Below are 22,897 nucleotides of genomic sequence, written 5' to 3'. Positions count from 1 at the left end.
CTTCACTTATCCCAGAAGGCACTGGGAATATGCAAATGATCTCCTCAAGACTCTTCCCCTGGTTTTCCGATTTCCTCTTTTCAGCTGCAACGGCCAAAACCCAGTGATCGTTGAGCTCGCGGAGACTCTTCACTTATCCCAGAAGGCACTGGGAATATGCAAATGATCTCCTCAAGACTCTTCCCCTGGTTTTCCGATTTCCTCTTTTCAGCTGCAACGGCCAAAACCCAGTGATCGTTGAGCTCGCGGAGACTCTTCACTTATCCCAGAAGGCACTGGGAATATGCAAATGATCTCCTCAGGACTCTTCCCTGGGTTTTCCGATTTCCTCTTTTCAGCTGCAACGGCCAAAACCCAGTGATCGTTGAGCTCGCGGAGACTCTTCACTTATCCCAGAAGGCACTGGGAATATGCAAATGATCTCCTCAAGACTCTTCCCCGGGTTTTCCGATTTCCTCTTTTCAGCTGCAACGGCCAAAACCCAGTGATCGTTGAGCTCGCGGAGACTCTTCACTTATCCCAGAAGGCACTGGGAATATGCAAATGATCTCCTCAAGACTCTTCCCCTGGTTTTCCGATTTCCTCTTTTCAGCTGCAACGGCCAAAACCCAGTGATGAGAGAGACTGCGGCCTGTATGAGAGAACACTGCAGACCCCCAATCAGAGCTATGAGGGGAACACAGAGACTGCGGCCTGTATGAGAGAACGCTGCAGACCCCCAATCTGAGCTATGAGGGGATGAGAGAGACTGCGGCCTGTATGAGAGAACACTGCAGACCCCCAATCAGAGCTATGAGGGGAACACAGAGACTGCGGTCTGTATGAGAGAACGCTGCAGACCCCCAATCTGAGCTATGAGGGGAATACAGAGACTGCGGCCTGTATGAGAGAACACTGCAGACCCCCAATCTGAGCTATGAGGGGATCAGAGAGACTGCGGCCTGTACGAGAGAACACTGCAGACCCCCAATCAGAGCTATGAGGGGAACACAGAGACTGCGGCCTGTATGAGAGAACACTGCAGACCCCCAATCAGAGCTATGAGGGGAACACAGAGACTGCGGCCTGTATGAGAGAACGCTGCAGACCCCCAATCAGAGCTATGAGGGGAACACAGAGACTGCGGCCTGTATGAGAGAACGCTGCAGACCCCCAATCTGAGCTATGAGGGGATCAGAGAGACTGCGGCCTGTATGAGAGAACGCTGCAGACCTCCAATCTGAGCTATGAGGGGATGAGAGAGACTGCGGCCTGTATGAGAGAACACTGCAGACCCCCAATCTGAGCTATGAGGGGAACACAGAGACTGCGGCCTGTATGAGAGAACGCTGCAGACCCCCAATCTGAGCTATGAGGGGATGAGAGAGACTGCGGCCTGTATGAGAGAACACTGCAGACCCCCAATCTGAGCTATGAGGGGAACACAGAGACTGCGGCTTGTATGAGAGAACGCTGCAGACCCCCAATCTGAGCTATGAGGGGATCAGAGAGACTGCGGCCTGTATGAGAGAACGCTGCAGACCTCCAATCTGAGCTATGAGGGGATGAGAGAGACTGCGGCCTGTATGAGAGAACACTGCAGACCCCCAATCTGAGCTATGAGGGGGACACAGAGACTGCGGCCTGTCAGAGAACGTCCATCACCTAACTCCACACAGGGAATCCGGCCGGGTCTGGTCCTGTCCCCACCAATCGTTCCCTCATGTAACAGCAATGTGAATGGACACTATGGTAGGTCTTTAACCCCATATCTGCCCACTCTAGTTGTACATTCCTTGTAACTGCAGTCTCTGTACAACAGACGCCCCCACAGGGACCGGGCATGATTCCAGCATCTCCTTCCGAGCGCCGCTTCTCCTCTGCCCCCCGCGGTGCCCTGTCTACCCAAGGACTACACAGGCGCTGACTCTGTGTGTGTGCAAATAGACACTAAGCGAAATGCAGATCATGTGATGAACTACGTCACATGACTCAACGTCATCACCCCTGCAAGCGGAGCGTCACGCTGGACCCTCCCACACTGCGCTGAGTGGCAGCGCCCACGGGGAGAACGGTACGTGCCGCATGTGTGTACAGGGAAGCATGGCCGGGGAGAACCGCACCGCACCGCAGCCCCCTGCTTCTGAGTGTGCACAAGGCTCCCGGCAGCCCTGGATGTGATGGCTACCTGTACAGGAAGTGACACTAGCCACATAGTGTGTGACTGACTGCTGCACTATGTGGGGGAGTCCTCCACACTGCGGGGGCACCAGCATTACATAGGGGGTGGTCAGCAGTGATAGGAGCCGGCTCTGCAGGTAGAGGCGGTGCTGACTGTACAGAGAGCTGGCGCCTGTCCTGCCGCTTCAGTGCCCACAGCCCCATACACTACTGGCCCCCTGTACACCCGCCCCTCATACACAATGCCCTCCCTGTAAATAATCATTTTTATATAGCGCCATTAACCCCTTCATGACCCAGCCTATTTTGACCTTAATGACCTGGCCATTTTTTGCAATTCTGACCAGTGTCCCTTTATGAGGTAATAACTCAGGAACGCTTCAACGCATCCTAGCGATTCCGAGATGTTTTTTTGTCGTGACATATTGGGCTTCATGTTAGTGGTAAATTTAGGTCGATAATTTTTGCGTTTATTTGTGAAAAAAAACGGAAATTTGGCGACAATTTTGAATTTTTATTCTGTTAAACCAAAGAGTTATGTGACACAAAATAGCTAATAAGTAACATTTCCCACACGTCTACTTTACATCAGCACAATTTTGGAAACAAAATTTTTTTTGTTAGGAAGTTATGGGACATGTGCACACGATGCTTTTTTCCTGCGGATCCGCAGCGGATTTTACTTCGCAGAAGCGATGCAGATCTGCAAAGTGATTTACAGTAGCATGTAAGTCTATGAAAAAAAACCTGCTGTGCAGACGCTGCGGATTTTTCCGCGTGGTTTTTGTGCGGTACAAAAAATGCAGCATGTCACTTCTTATGTGCGGTTTTCCACCTGCTCCATTCTCCAAATCCGCAGGGGAAAACCGCACAAAAACCGCAGGAAAACCGCAATAAAAAAGGAAGAAATCCGCAGGAAAAGTGCAGGTCATTTGACCTGCGGATTTCTTTAAATCTGCGCGGAAAAATCCGCAGGAGGAAAATCACCCTGTGCACTTAGTCTATAAGGGTTAAAGGGAATCTGTCACCTTTTTTTCAGCTTGCAGCTGCTGGCATAGACATCGGGGGCTTATCTACAGCATTCTGTAATGCTGTAGATAAGCCTCCAATGTAACCTGAAAGATAATAACAACACGTTATATTATACTCACCGGGGTGGGCGGGCCGGTCCGACGCCTCCCTTCTTCATGCGATGACATCCTGTAATGGCTGCGGTGCAAGCGCACTGCTCTGCCCTCAAATTCTGCAGTGCGCAGGCGCCAGACCTCTCCCGACGCCTGCGCACTGCAGGACTCTGCTCTGCCCTCAACTGGGCAGAGCAGTGCGCTTGCGCCGCAGCCATTACAGGATGGGAGAAGAGGATGTCATCGCATGAAGAAGGGAGGCGTCGAAGCGGACCGCAACGCCCACTGTACTGGACCGCCCACCCCGGTGAGTATAATATAACGTGTTTTTCTTATCTTTCAGGTTACATCGGAGGCTTATCTACAGCATTACAGAATCCTGTAGATAAGCCCCCGATGTCTATGCCGGCAGCTGCAAGCCGAAAAAAAGGTGACAGATTCCCTTTAAAAGTTGACCAGCAATTTCTCATTTTTACAACAAAATTTACAAAACCATTTTTTTAGGGACCACATCATATTTGAAGTCACTTTGAGGGGTCTATATGGCAGAAAACCCCCCAAAGTGACAACATTCTAAAAACTGCACCCCTCAAGGTGCTCAAAACTACATTCAAGAAGATTATTAACCCTTCAGGTGCTTCACAGGAACTAAAGCAACGTGGAAGGAAAAAATGGACATTTTTATTTTTCCAACAAAAATTTTCTTTTAGCATCAATTTTCTCATTTTTACATGGGTAACAGGACAAAATGGATCCTAAAATTTGTTGGGCAATTTCTCCTGAGTACACCGATACCTCATATGTGGTCATAAACCACTGTTTGGGTGCACGGCAGGGCTCAGAAGGGAAGGAGCGCCATTTGACTTTTTGAATGGAAAATATGCTGGAATATTTAGCGGTTGCCATGTCGCGTTTGGAGAGCCCCTGTGTGCCTAAACATTGGAGCTCCCCCACAAGTGACCCCATTTTGGAAACTAGACCCTCCAAGGAACTTATTTAGATGCATAGTGAGCACTTTCAACCCCAAGTGCTTCACAAATTGATCCGTAAAAAAAAGTACTTTTTTTTCACAATAATTTTCTTTTAGCCTCAGTTTTTTCATTTTCACATGGGCAACAGGGTAAAATGCATCCTAAAATTTGTTGGGCAATTTCTCCTGAGTACACCGATACCTCATATGTGGTCATAAACCACTGTTTGGGCGCACGGCAGGGCTCAGAAGGGAAGGAAGGAGCGCCATTTGACTTTTTGAATAGAAAATTAGCTCCAATCGTTAGCGGACACCATGTCGCGTTTGGAGAGTCCCTGTGTGCCTAAACATTGGACGTCCCCCACAAGTGACCCCATTTTGGAAACTAGACCTCCGAAGGAACTTATCTAGATGTGTGGTCAGCACTCTGAACCCCCAAGTGCTTCACAGAAGATTATAACGCAGAGCAGAGAAAATAATCATTTTTCTTACTCAAAAATGATTTTTTAGCCTGCTACTTTTTATTTTCATGAGGGTAAGAGGAGAAATTGGACCCCAAAAGTTATTGTCCAGTTTGTCCTGAGTATGCTGGTACCCCATTTGTGGGGGGGAACCATTGTTTGGGCACACGGCAGGGCTCAGAAGGGATGGAGCGCCATTTGACTTTTTGAATTCAGAATTAGCTCCAATCGTTAGCGGACACCATGTCGTGTTTGGAGAGCGCCTGTGAGCCTTAACTTTGGAGCTCCACTACAAATGGCCTCATTTTGGAAACAAGACCCCCTAAGGAACTTGTCTAGATGCATAGTGAGCACTTTAGACCCCCAGGTGCTTCACAGAAGTTTATAACGCAGAGCCATGAAAATAAAAAAAAAAATTTCCACAAAAAAATGATTTTTTAGCCCGCTAATTTTTATTTTCACAATGGTAACAGGAGAAATTGGACCCCTAAAGATGTTGTCCAGGTTCTCCTGAGTACGCTGGTACCCCATGTGTGGGGGGGACCACTGTTCGGGCACATGTCGGGGCTCGGAAGGGAAGTAGTGACGTTTTGAAATGCTGACTTGATGGAATGGTCTGCGGGTGTCATGTTACGTTTGCAGAGCCCCTGATGCGCCTAAACAGTGGAAACCCCCCACAAGTGACCCCTTTTTGGAAACTAGACCGCCCAAGGAACTTATCTAGATGTGTGGTGAGCACTTTTAACCCCCAAGTGCTTCACAGAAGTTTATAACGCAGAGCCATGAAAATAAAAAATCATTTTTTTTCCACAAAAATAATATTTTAGCCCCAAATTTTTTTATTTTCCCAAGGGTAACAGGAGAAATTAGACCCCAAAAGTTGTTGTGCAATTTTTTCTGAGTACGCTGATACCACATATGTGGGGGTAAACCACTGTTTGGGCACACGTCGGGGCTCGGAATGGAGGGAGCAGTGTTTGACTTTTTGAACGCAAAATTGGCTGGAATAAATGGTGGCGCCATGTCGCGTTTGGAGACCCTCTGATGTGCCTAAACAGTGGAAACCCCTCAATTCAAACTCCAACCCTAACCACAACACACCCCTAAACCCAACCCAAACCATAACCACAACCCTAACACCAACACACCCCTAACCCTAATCCCAACCACAAGCATATCCCAAACAGCCGGTGTGGGGGGGTCAGATTAGTGTCTCCAGCCATGTCCGATGCTACTGCAGCATTGGCCATGGCTGGATTGTAATATTTCATCAAATTTCATTGATGAAATATTACTATCGCTCTGATTGGCTGTTTCACTTTCAACAGCCAATCAAAGCGATCGTAGCCACGTGGGGCGAAGCCACCCCCTCTGGGGTGAAGTACAAAGCCCCCTGTATCTGCGGGTCGGGTGACCTTTCAGTGACCCCGGTCACCCGACCCGCAGGGGGGCTGATTGGTACCGACTTTCATGACGCATATGCTGAGTCACAGGTCGGGAAGGTGTTAATTCCACAGCGCTTTACCCACATTATCATCACTGTCCCCATTGGGGCTCATATTCTAAGTTCCCTATCAGTATGTCTTTGGAGTGGGAGGAAACCGGAGGAAACCCACGCAAACACGGGGAGAATATACACACTACTTGCAGATGTTGTCCTTGGTGGGATTTGAACCAAGATTTGTACGTTTCTTTTTTCAATTGTTTAATTCCTGAGTAATCGCTTTTCCAATTTTTATGTAAATGAGCTGTGACTATAGGGGTCTTGGTCTGCACTTCCATCTCTTGGACCCCTCTCCCTGCTGTCCTCCAGTCACTGACCAGTCCCTCATGTCTTAACGAACCTGCCTCACCCTCCGGTGGTCTTGCTCACATGTTGTCATTTTCTCGGGCAGCACAGTACCAACACCATTGAATTTCAGACATTGGGCAGAGAAGGGGCATCCCAGTCTGCGACCCGACCACCTCATGAGCACCATAGCGCTGTGAGGCCTGCTGCTGTTAGCGGTATGGCACTGATGTAAATCTCCTCATAACCCCTTCTGATTAGTAGGCTTGGTACAACGTCATGCAGTTATTGCTCAAAATTTGGCAACCCCTTTAGCATCAACTTTTGAAAATGTTGGCACCCTAGCCCCCGAGAAAGGTTTGCTATGAAATGACCCTGGTCATTAACACCTTTCCCCCTCAAGCCTGTTTTCAGCATCCTGACCAGGCCAATTTTTACAATTCCGACCAATGTCACTTTATGTGGTAAAAACTCTGGAACGCTTCAACGTGTCCCACTGATTCTGACATTGTTTTTTTGTGGCACTTTGTACTTCATGTTAGTGGTAAAATTCCTTGGATATGACTTTTGCAATTTTCAAACTTTGAATTATTATACTCTTAAATCAGATAGTTATGTCACACAAAATAGTTAATAACATTTCATCTTTACATCAGCATAATTTTTGAAACATAATTTCTGTTTTGTTACGATTTTATAAGCATTAAAAGTTGACCAGCGATTTCTCATTTTTACAACAAAATTTACAAAACCATTTTTTTAGGGACCACATTGTTAGGCGTCGAGTTTCCCCCACTGCACAGGGGGAATCTCAAGCCATGTCCTCTGCAGCCGCAGAGATTCCTGCTCAGCAGAGACATCGGTCCAGACGTCTTGCCCAGGCTGATGCTAGGCGTTTGCTTGCTCCTTCTGGCTCTGCTATAACTCCATGCTTGAGTTAGCAGCAAGTAGACGCTTCTGGGACCAAGTCCTGTCTTTTGGGTACTGAGCATGCCCGTGGGACGACCTCTCATTGGAGGTCGGAGGTTACATGCGCAGGGAAGGGAACTTCCAAAACCATGTGCTTCTAAGCTCCATACCAGGGTCTCACGTTACACAAAGCTGGAGTAGCTAGAGGAAGGGGTGAAGAGAGAGCTGCAAGGTGGGAGGGAGGAATTACACGCAGGCAGAGAGAACTGCAGCTGTGGGCCTGGACAACACAAACATAATGGGGGAGAGGCAGCATTTGAAACCCAGTAGATGCAGCGGAAAATTCTGGAGGTGTACTCGAACCCCTGGAAAATAGTTAATATTTTCATGACAGAGGGGCTTGGAATAGGCTGTTATTTCAGGTCCAGAGACCCATGGAGGGGCTTGGAATAGGTTGTTATTTCAAGTCCGGAGATCCATGGAGGGGCTTGGAATAGGCTATTTCATGTCCGGAGACCCATGGAAGGGCTTGGAATAGGCTGTTATTTCATTCAGTTCAGGAGATCCATGGAGGGGCTTGGAATAGGCTGTTATTTCATTCAGTTCAGGAGGTCCATGGAGGGGCTTGGAATAGGCTGTTATTTCATGTCTGGAGACCCATGGAGGGGCTTGGAATAGGCTGTTGTTTCATTCGGTTCAGGAGACCCATGGAGGGGCTTGGAATAGGCTCATATTTCATTCAGTTCAGGAGATCCATGGAGGGGCTTGGAATAGGCTGTTATTTCATGTCCGGAGACCCATGGAGGAGCTTGGAATAGGCTGTTGTTCATTCAGTTCAGGAGACCCATGGAGGGGCTTGGAATAGGCTGTTATTTCATTCAGTTCAGGAGATCCATGGAGGGGCTTGGAATAGGCTGTTATTTCATGTCCGGAGACCCATGGAGGGGCTTGGAATAGGCTGTTGTTTCATTTAGTTCAGGAGACCCATGGAGGGGCTTGGAATAGGCTGTTATTTCATTCAGTTCTGGAGATCCATGGAGGGGCTTGGAATAGGCTGTTATTTCATGTCCGGAGACCCATGGAAGGGCTTGGAATAGGCTATTTCAGGTAAGGAGACCCATGGAGGGGCTTGGAAAAGGCTGTTATTTCATTCAGTTCAGGAGATCCATGGAAGGGCTTGGAATAGGCTGTTATTTCATTCAGTTCAGGAGATCCATGAAGGGGCTTGGAATAGGCTGTTATTTCAGGTCTGGAGACCCATGGAGGGGCTTGGAATAGGCTGTTATTTCAGGTCCAGGGACCCATGGGGGGGCTTGAAATAGGCTGTTTCTTCAGATGCAGAGACCCATGAAGGGGCTTGGAATAGGCTGTTATTTCAGTTCCGGGGACCCATGGAGGAGCTTGGAATAAGCTGTTATTTGACATCCGGAGACCCATGGAAGAGCTTGGAATAGGCTGTTATTTGAGGTCCGGAGACCCAAGGAGGGTCTTGGAATAGGCTGTTATTTGAGGTCCGGAGACCCAAGGAGGATCTTTGAATAGGCTGTTATTTGAGGTCCGGATACCCATGGAAGAGTTTGAAATTGTGGACATAATATTTGGATTATTGTTGGTACTTCTTAAAGGAATCCTCACACTTGGTTCAAGGCCCCTAAACAACTATAATGCAATTACCGTATTTTTCCGACCATAAGACGCACTTTTTTCCCCCAAAATTTTGGGGGAAAGTGGGGGGGTGCGTCTTTTGGTCGCAATACACGGTCTAACCTGGTGGCTGGTGGCAGCGGGCGGGGCTCTGCGGTGCGGTGGTGGCAGCGAGCGGCGCTCTGCGGGGCGGTGGTGGCAGCGGGCTGTGCTCCGGTGCAGGGGCGGCGGCTCCGCTGGCATTTCTTCGCAGCCCGGAGGCCCCCGCAGTTCCCTTGCTGGCCGCCGCCATGTTGCGGTGGCCTCCGGGAGCATGGATGCCGGGAAGATGGCAGCCGGTCCGAGGACGGCGCATGCGCAGCTTCAGATCTCGTCCCGAGATCTCGGGGGACGAGATCTCGTTGCCAAGATTTGAATCTCGTCCCCTGAGATCTCGGGACGAGATCTGATCCAGCGCATGCGCTGTCCCCGGACCGGCGTCCATCTTTCCGGCGTCCATGCTCCCGGAGGCCACCGCAACATGGCGGCGGCCAGCAAGGGAACTGCGGGGGCCTCCGGGCTGCGAAGAAATGACGGCGGAGCCGCCGCCCCTGCACCGGAGCACAGCCCGCTGCCACCACCGCACCGCAGAGCGCCGCCCGCTGCCACCACCGCAGAGCCCACCTGTCCCAGCACAGCTGCTCCTGCCTCAGTACAGCTGCCACCACTGCAGAGCCCACCTGCCCCAGCACTGCTACCCCAGCACAGCTGCCCCTGCCCCAGCACAGCTGCCCCTGCCCCAGCACAGCTGCCACCACCGCAGAGCCCACCTGCCCCAGCACAGCTGCCCCTGCCTCAGCACAGCTGCCCCAGCCCCAGCACTGCTGCCCCAGCACAGCTGCCACCACCGCAGAGCCCACCTGCCCCAGCACAGCTGCCCTTGCCCCAGCACAGCTGCCCCTGCCTCAGCACAGCTGCCCCTACCCTAGCGCAGCTGCCCCAGCACAACCAACCTGCCCCAGCACAGAGCCGCCACCGCATGAGCCTGGACCACTGAATGACCCCTGTGACTACTTCTCCACCTGTGCCGGATCCCTTCCCAGGTAAGCTGAATTCGGACTGTAAGACGGACCCCCATTTGACACATTATTTTTTTTTCCCCTATTTTCCTACTGAAAATTGGGGTGCGTCTTATGGTCCGGTGCGTCTTATAGTCCGAAAAATACGGTATGTAACTGAGATTTAGCTTTTATGAACATGCATTGCCAAAACCAGCCATTTTAGAATTGGGTTGTAAGAACAAATAGATTCCCTGGGCTGAGTCTAGGATTCTAAAGAAATGTCGGTGTGTGACCTGCACAGATGAGGTTGAGGACATCGCAGCAAGCTTTACTGCGCATGCTCTGGACTAAGTCCCTGGACTCATCTCCACTAATTTACTTGTTCTTTTACTACATAAAGCCCAAAGTGCCATGTTTACAAAGCTACACCCCATCTGTGATTTGCCAGCTGGTAGTTTAGTGGCCCCAAATGTAAGGACACGTCCCTTTAAATCCTTCTTACACATCGAGTTTGGGGATTGTGCTCACATGAGTTTAGCGATTTGCTAATATAGATTCCTGACTGCTTTTGTTTTTTGCAGATGAATGAGGTTTGGCTTATAGGAGACAGAATGGATAAAATTGGATTCATTATGGCTGCTCTCCCTGGCGCCATCGACAGACTGGTGGCATCTGTATTGTGGGAATGCAAGGAGGCTAAAGCTTCTTTTATCATTATTGTTATTTTATGTAAATTGGTGCATGGCCTGGAGAAAGTGGAAATATTAGTAAATGTGTGAGGACAGCAGAAACATCTGTGCCACATTACCCGGTGCACAATGATCCGCACAGACCGTTGGTGCCATTGCATTCATTCACCTTCTTTGTCTTGGTAGATGAGTAAAATCTGTGCCGTATTCGGGGGATCCAGAGGGATTGGAAAAGCTGTGGCCAAGTTGTTAGTGCAGAGAGATTATAAAGTCGTGGTGATATCGAGGAATCTGGATGTAGCCAAAGCCACCACCGAGGACATTGGAGGTTAGTATCTGTAGACAATGTCCGTCCATGGCAGGGCCAGTCTTACGGCCTGGAAAGGATGTTTGTATTCATTTGTCTTTGGATATTTTTTCCCATTTTTCTTTTTTTAAGCTAAACAAACTGAAATAAATGATGGTGATTATCAGAGTGGGGGTGATCACATGCAGCACCTTAGGGATCATTCTAATATTCAGTATATTATAAGAAATGGCTGTGAATGCCTAAAGAATAGGAAATATAGAACCTTGGAAAATACTTCTTACTTTCAGATATAGGGTTATTTTGCAGATAGTGTCCCAGTGCTGCTTGGCCGCCATTTTGAACATGCAGATACCAGGAGAAATTAATTTCTTTCCTCCCTGGAGCTGCCGATTGACAGCTTGCTCTACACAGATGCATTGCAGAGCCAGATGTCTGTCACAGTGTTGGGGTGTGCCTAAAGCTACTGTTCACTGGGTAGCTAACAGAGCTGTGAGATGACTGTAACCGCTCCCTCCATGACTGACAGCCAGCAGCTCCAGGGAGGAAATAAATGCATTTTCTCTCAGTAGCCGAACTTTCAGATAGGTGGCCAGTCAACACTGTAATGCTATTTATTGCAGGTAAATAGTGTTTATTCCAAGATGACTGTTTCCCTTTAATAGAACAAACTGAGCAAAGCTCCAAAAAAGTGACTATAAGTCCAAAGTAAAGTCAATAATTTTTATTATAAAAAAAAAATAATAGTAAAAATTATTGACTTTACTTTGGACTTATAGTCGCTTTTTTGGAGCTTTGCTCAGTTTGTTCTTTTGGCAGATTGCGATTGTCCTTATTGTCCATCTATTTCTGTCTGCTATTGAATTATTATGCTGATTTCCTGATATTTAAAATGCAGACACTTGTCAAAGGTATTATTTTTTTTTTTATTTATTGCTTCCCTTTAATGCAGTGATGCATCTGCTGTCCATCATACCACTTTATACAGCCCCCATATCATAATAAATAATCCCTACAGGAGCTGATGGTGCTGGTATGGCTGATCACTGCCCAAAATAAAGAAGTAGAAATCTTTCATGCAACAGATATTTCTGCACAGACTAGCATGTTAGGGCCGAGCCCATGGCCGGGGCGGTATAATGGCAGTGCAGGCTGTATGTAACTGTATGTGGTGTCTCCACCGTCATCTGGTACTGGGACAGTTGTGTATCATTTGTCACATAGGTCACCTGGCTCTAGGCTGTGATGTCGCCATGGAACAAGACGTTCAGCGCACATTTCAAGAGATTCTAAAAAATGTCGGCAATGTTAACTACCTGGTCAACGCAGCCGGGATAAATAGGTAAGCAATCTTTTACTTATGCAATATATGACTCCCAAACAATGGCTCAAAAAGATTAAAGAGGTTGTCCAGGCTCTGTGGTGACATATCCTTAGGTCATCAATCTCAGATCAGATGGGGTCCGACATCCAGCACCCCCCACCCATCATCAGCTGTCATTGGCTCCGGCGGCATGTGCTGTTCAGCTGTTTATTGTTCACATCCAGTCCCCATGTCTACTGATCGGTGGGGGGCCAGGGGTCGTTTCCTAACCCATCTGATATTAGTGAACTATCCTAGGCATAGGTTATCATTAGTGTATGTCCTGACAGCTCCTTTGAGTAGTACTATATAAGGCCGTGTTCCCACATAGTGTAAATAATATGGAGCTTTTTGTTCAGAAAATCTGCAGCATTTAACAGTTCAAAGTGATGTGATTTCACAAGAGCCTATGTTCACTGTAGGTGCTGCAACGCTATTGAACTGTGCGTTTTTTATTGCATTTATTCTTTGAAGACATCTATGGAGAGATTGAAAAAGGCATGAACAAAGCATAGATGTATCATTAAGTGCAGAATCACAGCGTTTCTGCTTTGCAAAAACACATTATTAAAAAAAAAGCTTCAAATCTGCACCAAAAATGCATAAAAAAGCGAAAAAGACAAAAGGCTAACAAAGCAGAATGGCAATAATCCCCGCAGATTACTATTGTGTATTGGTGCGGACAATTGCAGACACCAGCAATGGGGGAAACAGGTTATTGTTTGTGCGTGTGGGAACATGGCCTTATATCCGGATAGTAATCACCACACTATAAAGGGTGGGGGAGAGTTAGGTGGTATATGGAGGCTGTTCATTAGGAAGTTTTGATTCTCTTTCCTGCCGTAATGTGGAAGAATTCCTGTTATACACAACTGTATACACCTTTGATTACTGGAAGGAATATTAATTTAAAGGGCCAGTGATCACGCAAAAGACTGTGGCACCAAATGAGCCCTGAAGAGTTGTCATAGGGACAAATGCTTTGATCTACTTCCTACAGATGTCCTGTAATTTTAACCTCTGAGGATTTGAAACCTAGTTGTTTTCTTGTCCACTATAGACAGATTGTAAAGTGTCTTTGTGGCCGTAGCACAGAATAGGAACAGTGCATATGACCTCCGATGCAGGACCTCATGTGCCACGGCACTGCCTAAGGCTGCTATATTGTAGCCAGGCCACATACACATTGCATCACATATCATCCTTCTTAGGGGATTATAGAAATCCCATGCTACTTGCTTGTTAGTTACCTGCAGTTTATATTTTACTTCCTTAAAGGCAACCTGTCCGCTGATTGATGCTGCTCCAACTGTGGGCAGCATGAATCTCAGCCGCTAGGTATATTATTACCTGAAGCACTCCAAAGAAAACATGTTTTAAATATCTGACCTGGGACTATAGCCGGAGATGAGACTAGTCCGGGCTCTGCCTCTAGCCGGCTCTTCCCAGCACTGCTAGTGTTGATTGACAAGTCTCTCCTGTGTGTGTACATAGGGAGAGACCTGTCCATTACCTGTAGTGGCACTAGGAGAAGCTGGCTGGGCGCAGAAGCAGACTAGTCTGGTCTACCCCTATTTTGAAGTATATTCTCTGAAATGCTAGAGCATGAATCAGGTGACAAGTTCCCTTTAATTTTGGATTTTTAAGTTACTTTTTAACTGTCAATTATTTAGCTAACTAACATCACAATAATTGGTGCCAAATCCAGTCCTGCAATCTAAGACCATATTTTTTCTTCTATTCATCTACCATAAATTTTCAATTGTGACGGTGTGAAATTGAAGTTGCAGTTCTACTTCTTCGCCACTTAGGGGAGCCAGAACCCAATGCATTGATATTAAGGACCACATGTCTGCAATACATGCTACTATGAAGAGAAGAGCTATGGTCGCTCTTTACATGGCTGCGATGCTTCATATAACATGGCTGATATTTTTACATATTTAAGATACAGTAAACTCTGATTCTCCCCATTTCATATTTTTTTTATTTGTGATTTTATGGCTTGGATTGTCCAGTACCATAATAAGGACTTTTGGGTTGGATTCACAGCTTTTGTGCAGTTGTTTCTGAAGAAAAGGTATAATGATCTCTTTTGGATTCATTTCTTGAAAATGGCACCAAAAACTGGGCATGTGATCCTGTGTTGCCATCTGATGACCCATTTTGGCCATATATATTGTAGATTATTGAGGAATGGACATTTATTCTGCTCTCTCCTGTGTCCTTTCCATTACAGAGATGCATTATTATTAAGGACCAAGACAGAAGACATACTATCTCAAATATCCATTAACCTGATAGGATCGATGTACACATGTAAGGCGGCCCTGAGGGGTATGGTGCAGCACGGTGGGGCCATTGTCAACATCGGTAATGATTGTGATACAAGTGTATCCCTGCTTACTGTCATGTATAAAGACTGATAATCCAGCATGTCCATTCATTTGTGAATTAGTTACCATATGTTCACTACCATTCAAAAGTTTAGGGTCACTTAGAAATGTCCTTATTTTTGAAAGGAAAGCACAGTTTTTTCCAATGAAGCTAACATTAAATGATTCAGAAATACACTCTACACATTCTTAATGTGGTAAATGACTATTCTAGCTGCAAATGTCTGGTTTGTAATGCAATATGTTCATAGGTGTGTAGAGGTCCATTTCCAACAACCATCACTCAAGGGTTCTTATGGTACTTTGTGTTTGCTGTGTAAGAAGGCTAATGGATGGTTAGAATACCCTTGAAAACCCTTGTGCAAGTATGTTAGCACAGCTGAAAACAGTTTGGCTGATTAGAGAAGCTATAAACCTGACCTTCCTTTTGAGAATCTGGAGCATTACATTTGTTGGTTCTATTAAACTCTCAAAATGGCCATAAAAAAAGAACTTTCATGTGAAACTCGACAGTCTATTCTTGTTCTTCTCCTTCTTATTTATTTATATAGCGCCATTCCATGGTGCTGTACATGAGAAGGGGGTTACATACAAAGTTATAGATATCGTTAACAGTAAACAAATTTACAATGACAGACTGGTACAGAGGGGAAAGGACCCTGTCCTTGCGGACACATTTTTCTTAGAAATGAAGGCTATTCCATGCAAGAAATTGCCAAGAAACTGAAGATTTGCTACAAAGGTGTGTACTACTCGCTTCAGAGGAGAGCACAAACAGGCTCTTACCAGAGTAGAAAGAGAAGTGGGAGGCCCCGCTGCACAAGTGAGCAAGACAAGTACATTAGAGTCTGTAGTTTTAGAAATCGACGCCTCACAGGTCCTCAACTGGCAGCTTCATTAAATAGTACACGCAAAACGCCAGTGTCAATGTCTACAGTGAAGAGGCAACTCTGGGGTGCTGGCCTTCTGGGCAGAGTGGCAAAGAAAAAGCCATATCTGAGACTGGCTAATAAAAGGAAAAGATTAATATTGGCAAAAGAACACAGACATTGGACAGAGGAAGATTGGAAAAAGTGTTATGGACAGACGAATCCAAGTTTGAGGTGTTTGGATCACACAGAAGAACATTTGTGAGACGCAGATCAACTGAAAAGATACTGGAAGAGTGCCTGACGCCATCTGTCAAGCATGGTGGAGGTAATGTGATGGTCTGGGGTTGCTTTGGTGCTGGTAAAGTGGGAGATTTGTACAAGGTAAAAGGGATTTTGAATAAGGAAGGCTATCACTCCATTTTGAAACGCCATGCCATACCCTGTGGACAATGCTTGATTGGAGCCAGTTTCATCCTACAACAGGACAATGACCCAAAGCACACCTCCAAATTATGCGAGAACTATTTAGGGAAGAAGCAGGCAGCTGGTATTCTATCTGTAATGGAGTGGCCAGCGCAGTCACTAGATCTCAACCCCATTGAGCTGTTGTGGGAGCAGCTTGACCATATGGTACACAAAAAGTGCCCATCAAGCCAAACCAACGTGTGGGAGGGGATTCTGGAAGCATGGGGTGAAATTTCCCCAGATTACCTCAGCAAATTAACTGCTAGAATGCCAAAGGTCTGCAATGCTGTAATTGCTGCAAAGGGAGCATTATTTGACAAAAGCAAAGTTTGAAGGAGAAAATTATTATTTCAAATAAAAATCTTTTTTTCGAACCTTGTCAATGTCTGGATGGACTAGATTTCAAATTCATTTTGCAACTCGTTTGATGAATAAAAGTATGAGTTTTCATGGAAAACACAAAATTGTCTGGGTGACCCCAGATTTTTGAACGTTAGTGTAAGTTTTTAGCTGACCCTAACTTATAAGTATTCCTCATTACCTCCATTCTTCAGCCAATACTAGATTGGTCAACCACAATCATAACAAATCTGTCCGGCCTCACTAATACTCATTTTGATAAAGATTTGATGCAATCAGCATTTCCCTATGGAAGTCAGACGTGTCCCTATAAACTTATATTACTGTGTATGCCTGACATTCAGGAATTTGGGACGTCTCGTGGGTGTCTTCACTGACGGACGTCCCCATGATTCCATCACGTGGTTGTGTGGACATATTTGTGCATTGCGGTGTCTGGGCACTGGTGGTAAATGTGACCCTTCTCTATGACTGCAGGAAGTATCGTGGGCCATAAAGGGAATGCTGGCCAGAGTGTTTACAGCGCCAGTAAGGAGGGCTTGGTGGGGTTTTCCAAGTCACTGGCTAAAGAAGTTGGAAGGAAGAACGTTCGCGTGAACATGGTCGCCCCCGGTAAGATTTTTGGAGAACCTTTCAATAATGATTTCTGTGGCACTGCTGTGCTGTGTAGCCATCTTGCTTCACCGATGTGTTGAAAGGGGCATATCTGGATGGTAATATTGTTGGAGCTCAGAGCCACTGAGCTGACTCATACGGTATCGGCGGCGGACACTCAGCCCAATTGAATAACATTGGTATCATATTCATTAGACCAGTGTATTTACTATAAATATGCATGTCAGGATGGCTGTATAAGCTGTTACAACCATTTACGAGCATCCTCTGTACATGTACAGCGGATGTGCACACTGTGCGATATGGAGCATACTTAGATGCTGAGCCATACAGCGCAGGTGGCTGCTGTATTCCTTAGCCGGCACCAAAGCGTAAGCAATGTGATATGTACCATCTCACGGCTGCTGCCTTTAAAAGGCTTTAACCTGTCGGTTATCAATTGTGATCGCCATAAGCCTCTCATAGGATGTGACTGCAGGGTGTCTGGCTTGCCATGCCAGCCGAGGCCCTCCTGAAGGCACACTGTGTCTGGCATGTTAAAATTTCTATAAAGCACGTGTGTAATTGACTTAAGATGAACAGTGAAACAAAATAAAATAAACGATATGCGAGAATTGCTTTCTTCAGTCTTTGCACTCACTCCCCTCCCCCCCAACAAAAAATGCAATAAAGAGCATTCATAGTGTCATATCTACTCCAAAACGGTATAATACAGAAGTCATCTCAGAATGTTAAACAAGTCCTCGCGGCTCAATAGAATAAAAAAATATTGGCACGGCCAGATGTTACAGCATATTGGATGGGGTTTCTAGACATCCCATGTCCACTATGCGCGCCTGCGGATCACCGGCGGACACTGATATGCTGCGCGTCTTTCAAGACTGCGGCATGTCAATTTCTCTTGCGGAGACACGAATCTCGGCAACAGAAATTACATCAATAGAAATGTATTGAATGCCATAAATCCACATAGGTCAGTGATCACATGCAGGTTTACTTGTGTTCAGTAGAAGGCAGCGCTTCGGACACAGCGACCATATGCTGCGTACAAAGAGCTGCTAGTCCCGGATCGTGGGCACCTGGCCTTAGCTGCTGGCTTCATGCAGCGGCTGGGTGATTACATGTGCCTGCTATTAAAGAGGATAAATATTCACTGCCCCCCTGGCCCATGTTATCTTTTTGTTGGTTACTATTACATGTACTGACCAAGTGTGAGATTCTTGGCTCCCCTGCTTCAATCTGAGGCGGCGAGCCTGTTTGTGACTAGTATTTGAGTAAGGCTGCTTGCTAGAGCAGCAGTTCAAAGGAGCTTCTAAATGAGCACAAACTAGACAGTTATTACTGCACTTTCAGCATTTTGTTTGAGAAAGAGGGAAGTAAAATAATGTAATGGAATATATTACAAAGGTTCATAATTTTACAAAGGCTGATCAATAATAAAAAAGTTTAGTTTATCTTTAACAGGTTTTGTACCAGGGCTGCTTTCAGCATGAAATTATGAAGGTATACCTAGGTTTGTAGTCAAGATCCCTGCAGTCTGTAAACATGCAATGAGTTGCATGCAGGTAACTCCAGCTCTCATGTGCCAGGAGATGGGTACATGGGCTATGAAGCAGCGTCACAGAATGATGCTTTAGTTTTTCAGGCAGCATTGCAGATGACAGCATAACCGCTCCACACCATTGCTGTGCATCCTGTAATTGTGGAGTGGGAAAGTTAATTAATTACTTGTGCCTTCAATTCCCTGTAGGATTTATCCACACGGACATGACCTCAAGTGTAGAAGAGACCTCTGTGGATCAGAATATTCCGCTGGGCAGATTTGGAGAGGCGGAGGACGTCGCACAGGCTGTCACTTTCTTGCTCTGTTCTCCGTACATTACTGGTCACGTATTAGTGGTGGATGGAGGGTTACAACTACAGATTTAGCTGTTGGATCATTTTTGCCAGAATCATTTCTGTCAGAAGAGACTTAGAAGAAACGGTTACTTATAAAGTACATTTCTTTTCAGACTTGTGTGTGCACCCTGTGGGACATTATTAGATAAGTCTTCTGTACCGATCATCCCATCCCATTGGTGTAGGACTAAACCTAAGAGGCCTCTTGTGCTACTCTGAACTGGACCTTGCCCTATGTAGCACCTATTTGTACACATTTTAGGCCTTGCCGTGTCTATTAGTAACCTTATGCCCTGTATGTGTGACCTATCAGCACCTTCCTGATAGTGACTTAGCCACAATCCTGCAGCACGTTATCCTGTAGCCGTCCAGCTGACACAGTCCATGCAACCTCAGCAGTTTGAGTACTACATGTTCCCATCCTATTATGACATTACAGAAATTATCTGATGTAGGTCTGTGTACGACTGAAACGTCATTAGCCGCCTCTCCGGACTGACCGAATTGTAAATAAATTCACATTTATTGCCACGCATCCTTCTGAGTGCAGAGTTTTACTGTTATCATTATTAATGGATTAGGCACCTCACCTACCCCTACAGGTGTGCCCTATGGGATTTTCCTATACCCCTACAGGAGTGCCCTATATGATTTTCCTATACCTCTAAAAGAGTGCCCTATATGATTTTCCTATACCTCTAAAAGAGTGCCCTATATGATTTTCCTATACCTCTAAAAGAGTGCCCTATATGATTTTCCTATACCTCTAAAAGAGTGCCCTATATGATTTTCCTATACCCCTACAGGAGTGCCCTATGATTTTCCTATACCCTTACAGGAATGCCTTATATGATTTTCCTATACCCTTACAGGAATGCCTTATATGATTTTCCTATACCCCTACAGTAGTGCCCTATATGATCTTCCTATACGTGTTACCCGTCTGGTCATTTTCACTTTACCTTCATTGTGGGAAAAGCCTACGGTGAAGGAGACCTGGGTGGACTGTAAGACGTCACCGGATAATGTAAGGCCGTGCATTTCTCAGATGTTCTTGTATGGATTGCTGTGCAGTAAATATGTTATAGTGATGATGGCACGGCGCCATGTTTATTTTCATCGCTTGTTTGCATATAATCTATTGGTAATTATTCTAGATTATTAAACTGTAGCTAGGGGAGGTTGTATCTCACTTGTTAGAATTAAAGCTGTCATTTGTTTAGCATCATGTATGAGACACTATTGCATATGTATACAGGGTGGGCCATATATATGGATACACCTACGTAAAATGGGAATGGTTGGTGATATCAACTTCCTGTTTGTATATGGGAGGGGGATAACCTTTCAAGATGGGTGGTGACCATGGTGGCCATTTTGAATCCAACTTTATTTTTTTCAATGGGAAGAGGGGTCATGTGACACATCAAACTTATTGAGAATTTCACAAGAAAAACAATGGTGTTCTTGGTTTTATTGTAACTTTATTCTTTCATGAGTTATTTACAAGTTTTTGACCACTTATAAAATGTGTTCAAAGTGCTGCCCATTGTGTTGGATTGTCAATGCAACCCTCTTCTCCCACTCTTGACACACTGATAGCAAACAAATGGTGAAGTGGTGCTCGGTGACTGGCGTGCAAATTATCCCGCAATTGCAGGACTTCAACCAGTCTTACACAGCAGAACCAGGGATGATGCGAAGGCCTGTTGAGACAACTACTGCCAATATTTTAACGGTCCTGGTGCTGTTTCTTGGCAGCATCAGATCTAGTGGGCTACAGATCACAGTTATACATTTGTCATTATCTGTAATAATTTTTGGAATAAAAGTTACGTTTTACTTTACAAAAGCTTTGTCGTTCTTTCACTAATAAGGGCCCGTGCACGCTGTGGTCCGCTATGCGCATACGTGTGGCAGCCACGTTGCTTTTAATAGGGCCGTACACATGTGAAGCGCTTTGTGCCCTCTCTCTATATACATATCTGATTATATATTTAGCTTTTTAGCAGCTGCTCTATTAATCCGAGGTGACCTACTAATGCTGTAAATTCTACAAATGAGCATTTTCATTTCTTTAAAACATATGACATTTTTATGAACTCTACTGTGCCTAATAATTTGGAAGTTTTTTTTTTTTAATGATTATACTGTTTTCATTGGGAAGTTACTTTAATACACTTCAATATATACTCCAACGCGTGAATACTTTTGTTACACTGACTGTCATTAGCACCAACAACAGAGAAAAAGAACATTTGCATAATAATTAGGGACATGGTGTACATACCAATATGCATACAAATATATTCCTTTTTTAATGTCTATACACCTATGTTATTTATAGATATCCATACAAAACAGCAACGGTATACACACCAGCATTCCCGTCTGATCATAGACGCTGTGTCTAGGAAGCGACACTTTGCGAACGCAGTTACATCTCTGATCAGGCGGATATGCTGAATTGAGGGTTGCTTCCCTTCAAGGACGCATTAGCGTCCCCAACGGCGTTGAACGTACGTTGTGACATCACGACACTCTGGTGGGCGTCGTTGATGCGGCGTGGTCCCCAAAATTGCTAAGATGGTGGCTAGGCAGCGTTCTTGTCCTTGGGGGGAGTCTGAGGTCCGTTACCTCATCAGCCAGTGTGATGCACGGGACTACGAATACGCCCAATACCATCAGCATCCCATGCACCACAAAAGGGCGGTGCTAAAGAATAAAAGAGGCCTAGCCTGCCGATTCGGGGTCAAGAGCTTGACGACCCAGATCCGCAAGAAGCTGGCGGACCTGCGCTTCCGGTCCAGTGAGCGCATCGCCAGCATCCGTGCGCAAAATCGAAGGGATCGTGGTGTTTTTGAGCGGATCTGGAGAGGTTCTGTTTTGTTGTTTATCACCGCCCCGGGGTGCCTGTCCCGCCTCCTGCTCTGACGTCCTGTACTCTCCCCGCCATGCTCCATAGCATAAGACATAACATTAGCGAATGCTTTATTTAAAGTAGCCAAAGACCCGCCCCAAAAGCCCAAATCAAGTTGGAGTATTCCGCTCAATAAATTTTTTTTCCTATCCCTAGGACCGCCATCTCCTGCAGCGCCACCGTCCCCATCAGCACAGGCATCTCCTGCTGCACCACAGTCCACGCCAACAAAGCCATCTGCAGCTGCTACCCCTTCCCAAGCTGCAACCCAGTCTCCTGCTGCCACCCCAGAATTGATTAAACCCCGTCTCCTGCTGTATGCAGAATTGATTACAGCAGGCCACAAGTTTGAAGCAAAATAACATTTTTATTAGAGTCCAAAATATGTAAACAATAAAATAAGCACTACATGTCATAAGTAAACAGTAAACAAAAGAAAACATCACTCGATCTACAATTGTTGGTAATACGGGTCAGAATTGTTAAAACGTTGCCTTGGCAGAGTAAAAAATTGGGAAGCCTGAGGTAACATGGGATACTGTGGGGGCCCAAGGTTCAGGTTTTGCGGAGGCTCAATCCCCCTCCTCGGTGTGCTGTCAGGAGGCTCTTGTATAGGTGTCCATGTGTACTGTGAACACGGATTTCTCTCGAACACAGCAGACTTGTCAGTCAGCTTCCCCGTTGCCGCTTTACTTAATGCCTCTAACATTACTCTTTCGCCATGCACCCTTTGGGTTTCATCCAGCGTACGCAGTTTGTCATCCACATAGTGTGCAAAGCTGCTAATGGTGGGTTTGTGCTGCTGGGTTAAAACTTTCTTTGCCAGTTCGATGAACTCAGATGAAGGCGAGGTGGGGGCCTTCCTTTTGCGACATGATGAGAGTCGCCGAGGTATAGATGAAGGTGCAGCTTCT

The 22,897-nt window shown here is 46.0% G+C and overlaps 1 protein-coding gene across 2 annotated transcripts; it reads left to right on the top strand.

Moving 5' to 3' along the window:
* The first annotated feature begins 1,901 nt into the window (after nucleotides 1-1,901).
* On the top strand, nucleotides 1,902-20,915 carry CBR4 (carbonyl reductase 4). 2 transcript variants are annotated; one of them, XM_073577158.1, is made up of 6 exons: nucleotides 1,902-2,053; nucleotides 10,973-11,114; nucleotides 12,318-12,435; nucleotides 14,696-14,829; nucleotides 17,027-17,161; nucleotides 18,915-20,915. In XM_073577158.1, exons 2-6 carry the CDS (start codon nucleotides 10,973-10,975, stop codon nucleotides 19,091-19,093), a joined length of 708 nt encoding a protein of 235 aa, XP_073433259.1. In that variant the 5' UTR covers nucleotides 1,902-2,053; the 3' UTR covers nucleotides 19,094-20,915. The 2 variants fall into 2 exon arrangements, with proteins under 2 accessions (XP_073433259.1, XP_073433268.1); XM_073577167.1 differs by lacking the exon at nucleotides 1,902-2,053 and adding an exon at nucleotides 9,722-10,139.
* The last annotated feature ends 1,982 nt before the right edge of the window (nucleotides 20,916-22,897 follow it).

The sequence above is a fragment of the Dendrobates tinctorius genome, unplaced genomic scaffold, assembly GCF_039654945.1.
Source record: "Dendrobates tinctorius isolate UK_male_01 unplaced genomic scaffold, ASM3965494v1 ptg000008l, whole genome shotgun sequence".
Classification (NCBI taxonomy): domain Eukaryota; kingdom Metazoa; phylum Chordata; class Amphibia; order Anura; family Dendrobatidae; genus Dendrobates; species Dendrobates tinctorius.
The sequence above is the reverse complement of the archived record's forward strand: the minus strand, read 5'-3'. Positions and strand labels throughout refer to the sequence as shown.

Excerpts from the sequence above, each read along its gene's own strand:
- CBR4 (XM_073577158.1), top strand. The coding sequence starts at position 10,973 with ATGAGTAAAATCTGTGCCGTATTCGGGGGATCCAGAGGGATTGGAAAA. Across the intron at positions 11,115-12,317 it reads CACCACCGAGGACATTGGAG|GTCACCTGGCTCTAGGCTGT; the intron begins GTTAGTATCTGT and ends TTTGTCACATAG. Across the intron at positions 14,830-17,026 it reads TGGGGCCATTGTCAACATCG|GAAGTATCGTGGGCCATAAA; the intron begins GTAATGATTGTG and ends CTATGACTGCAG.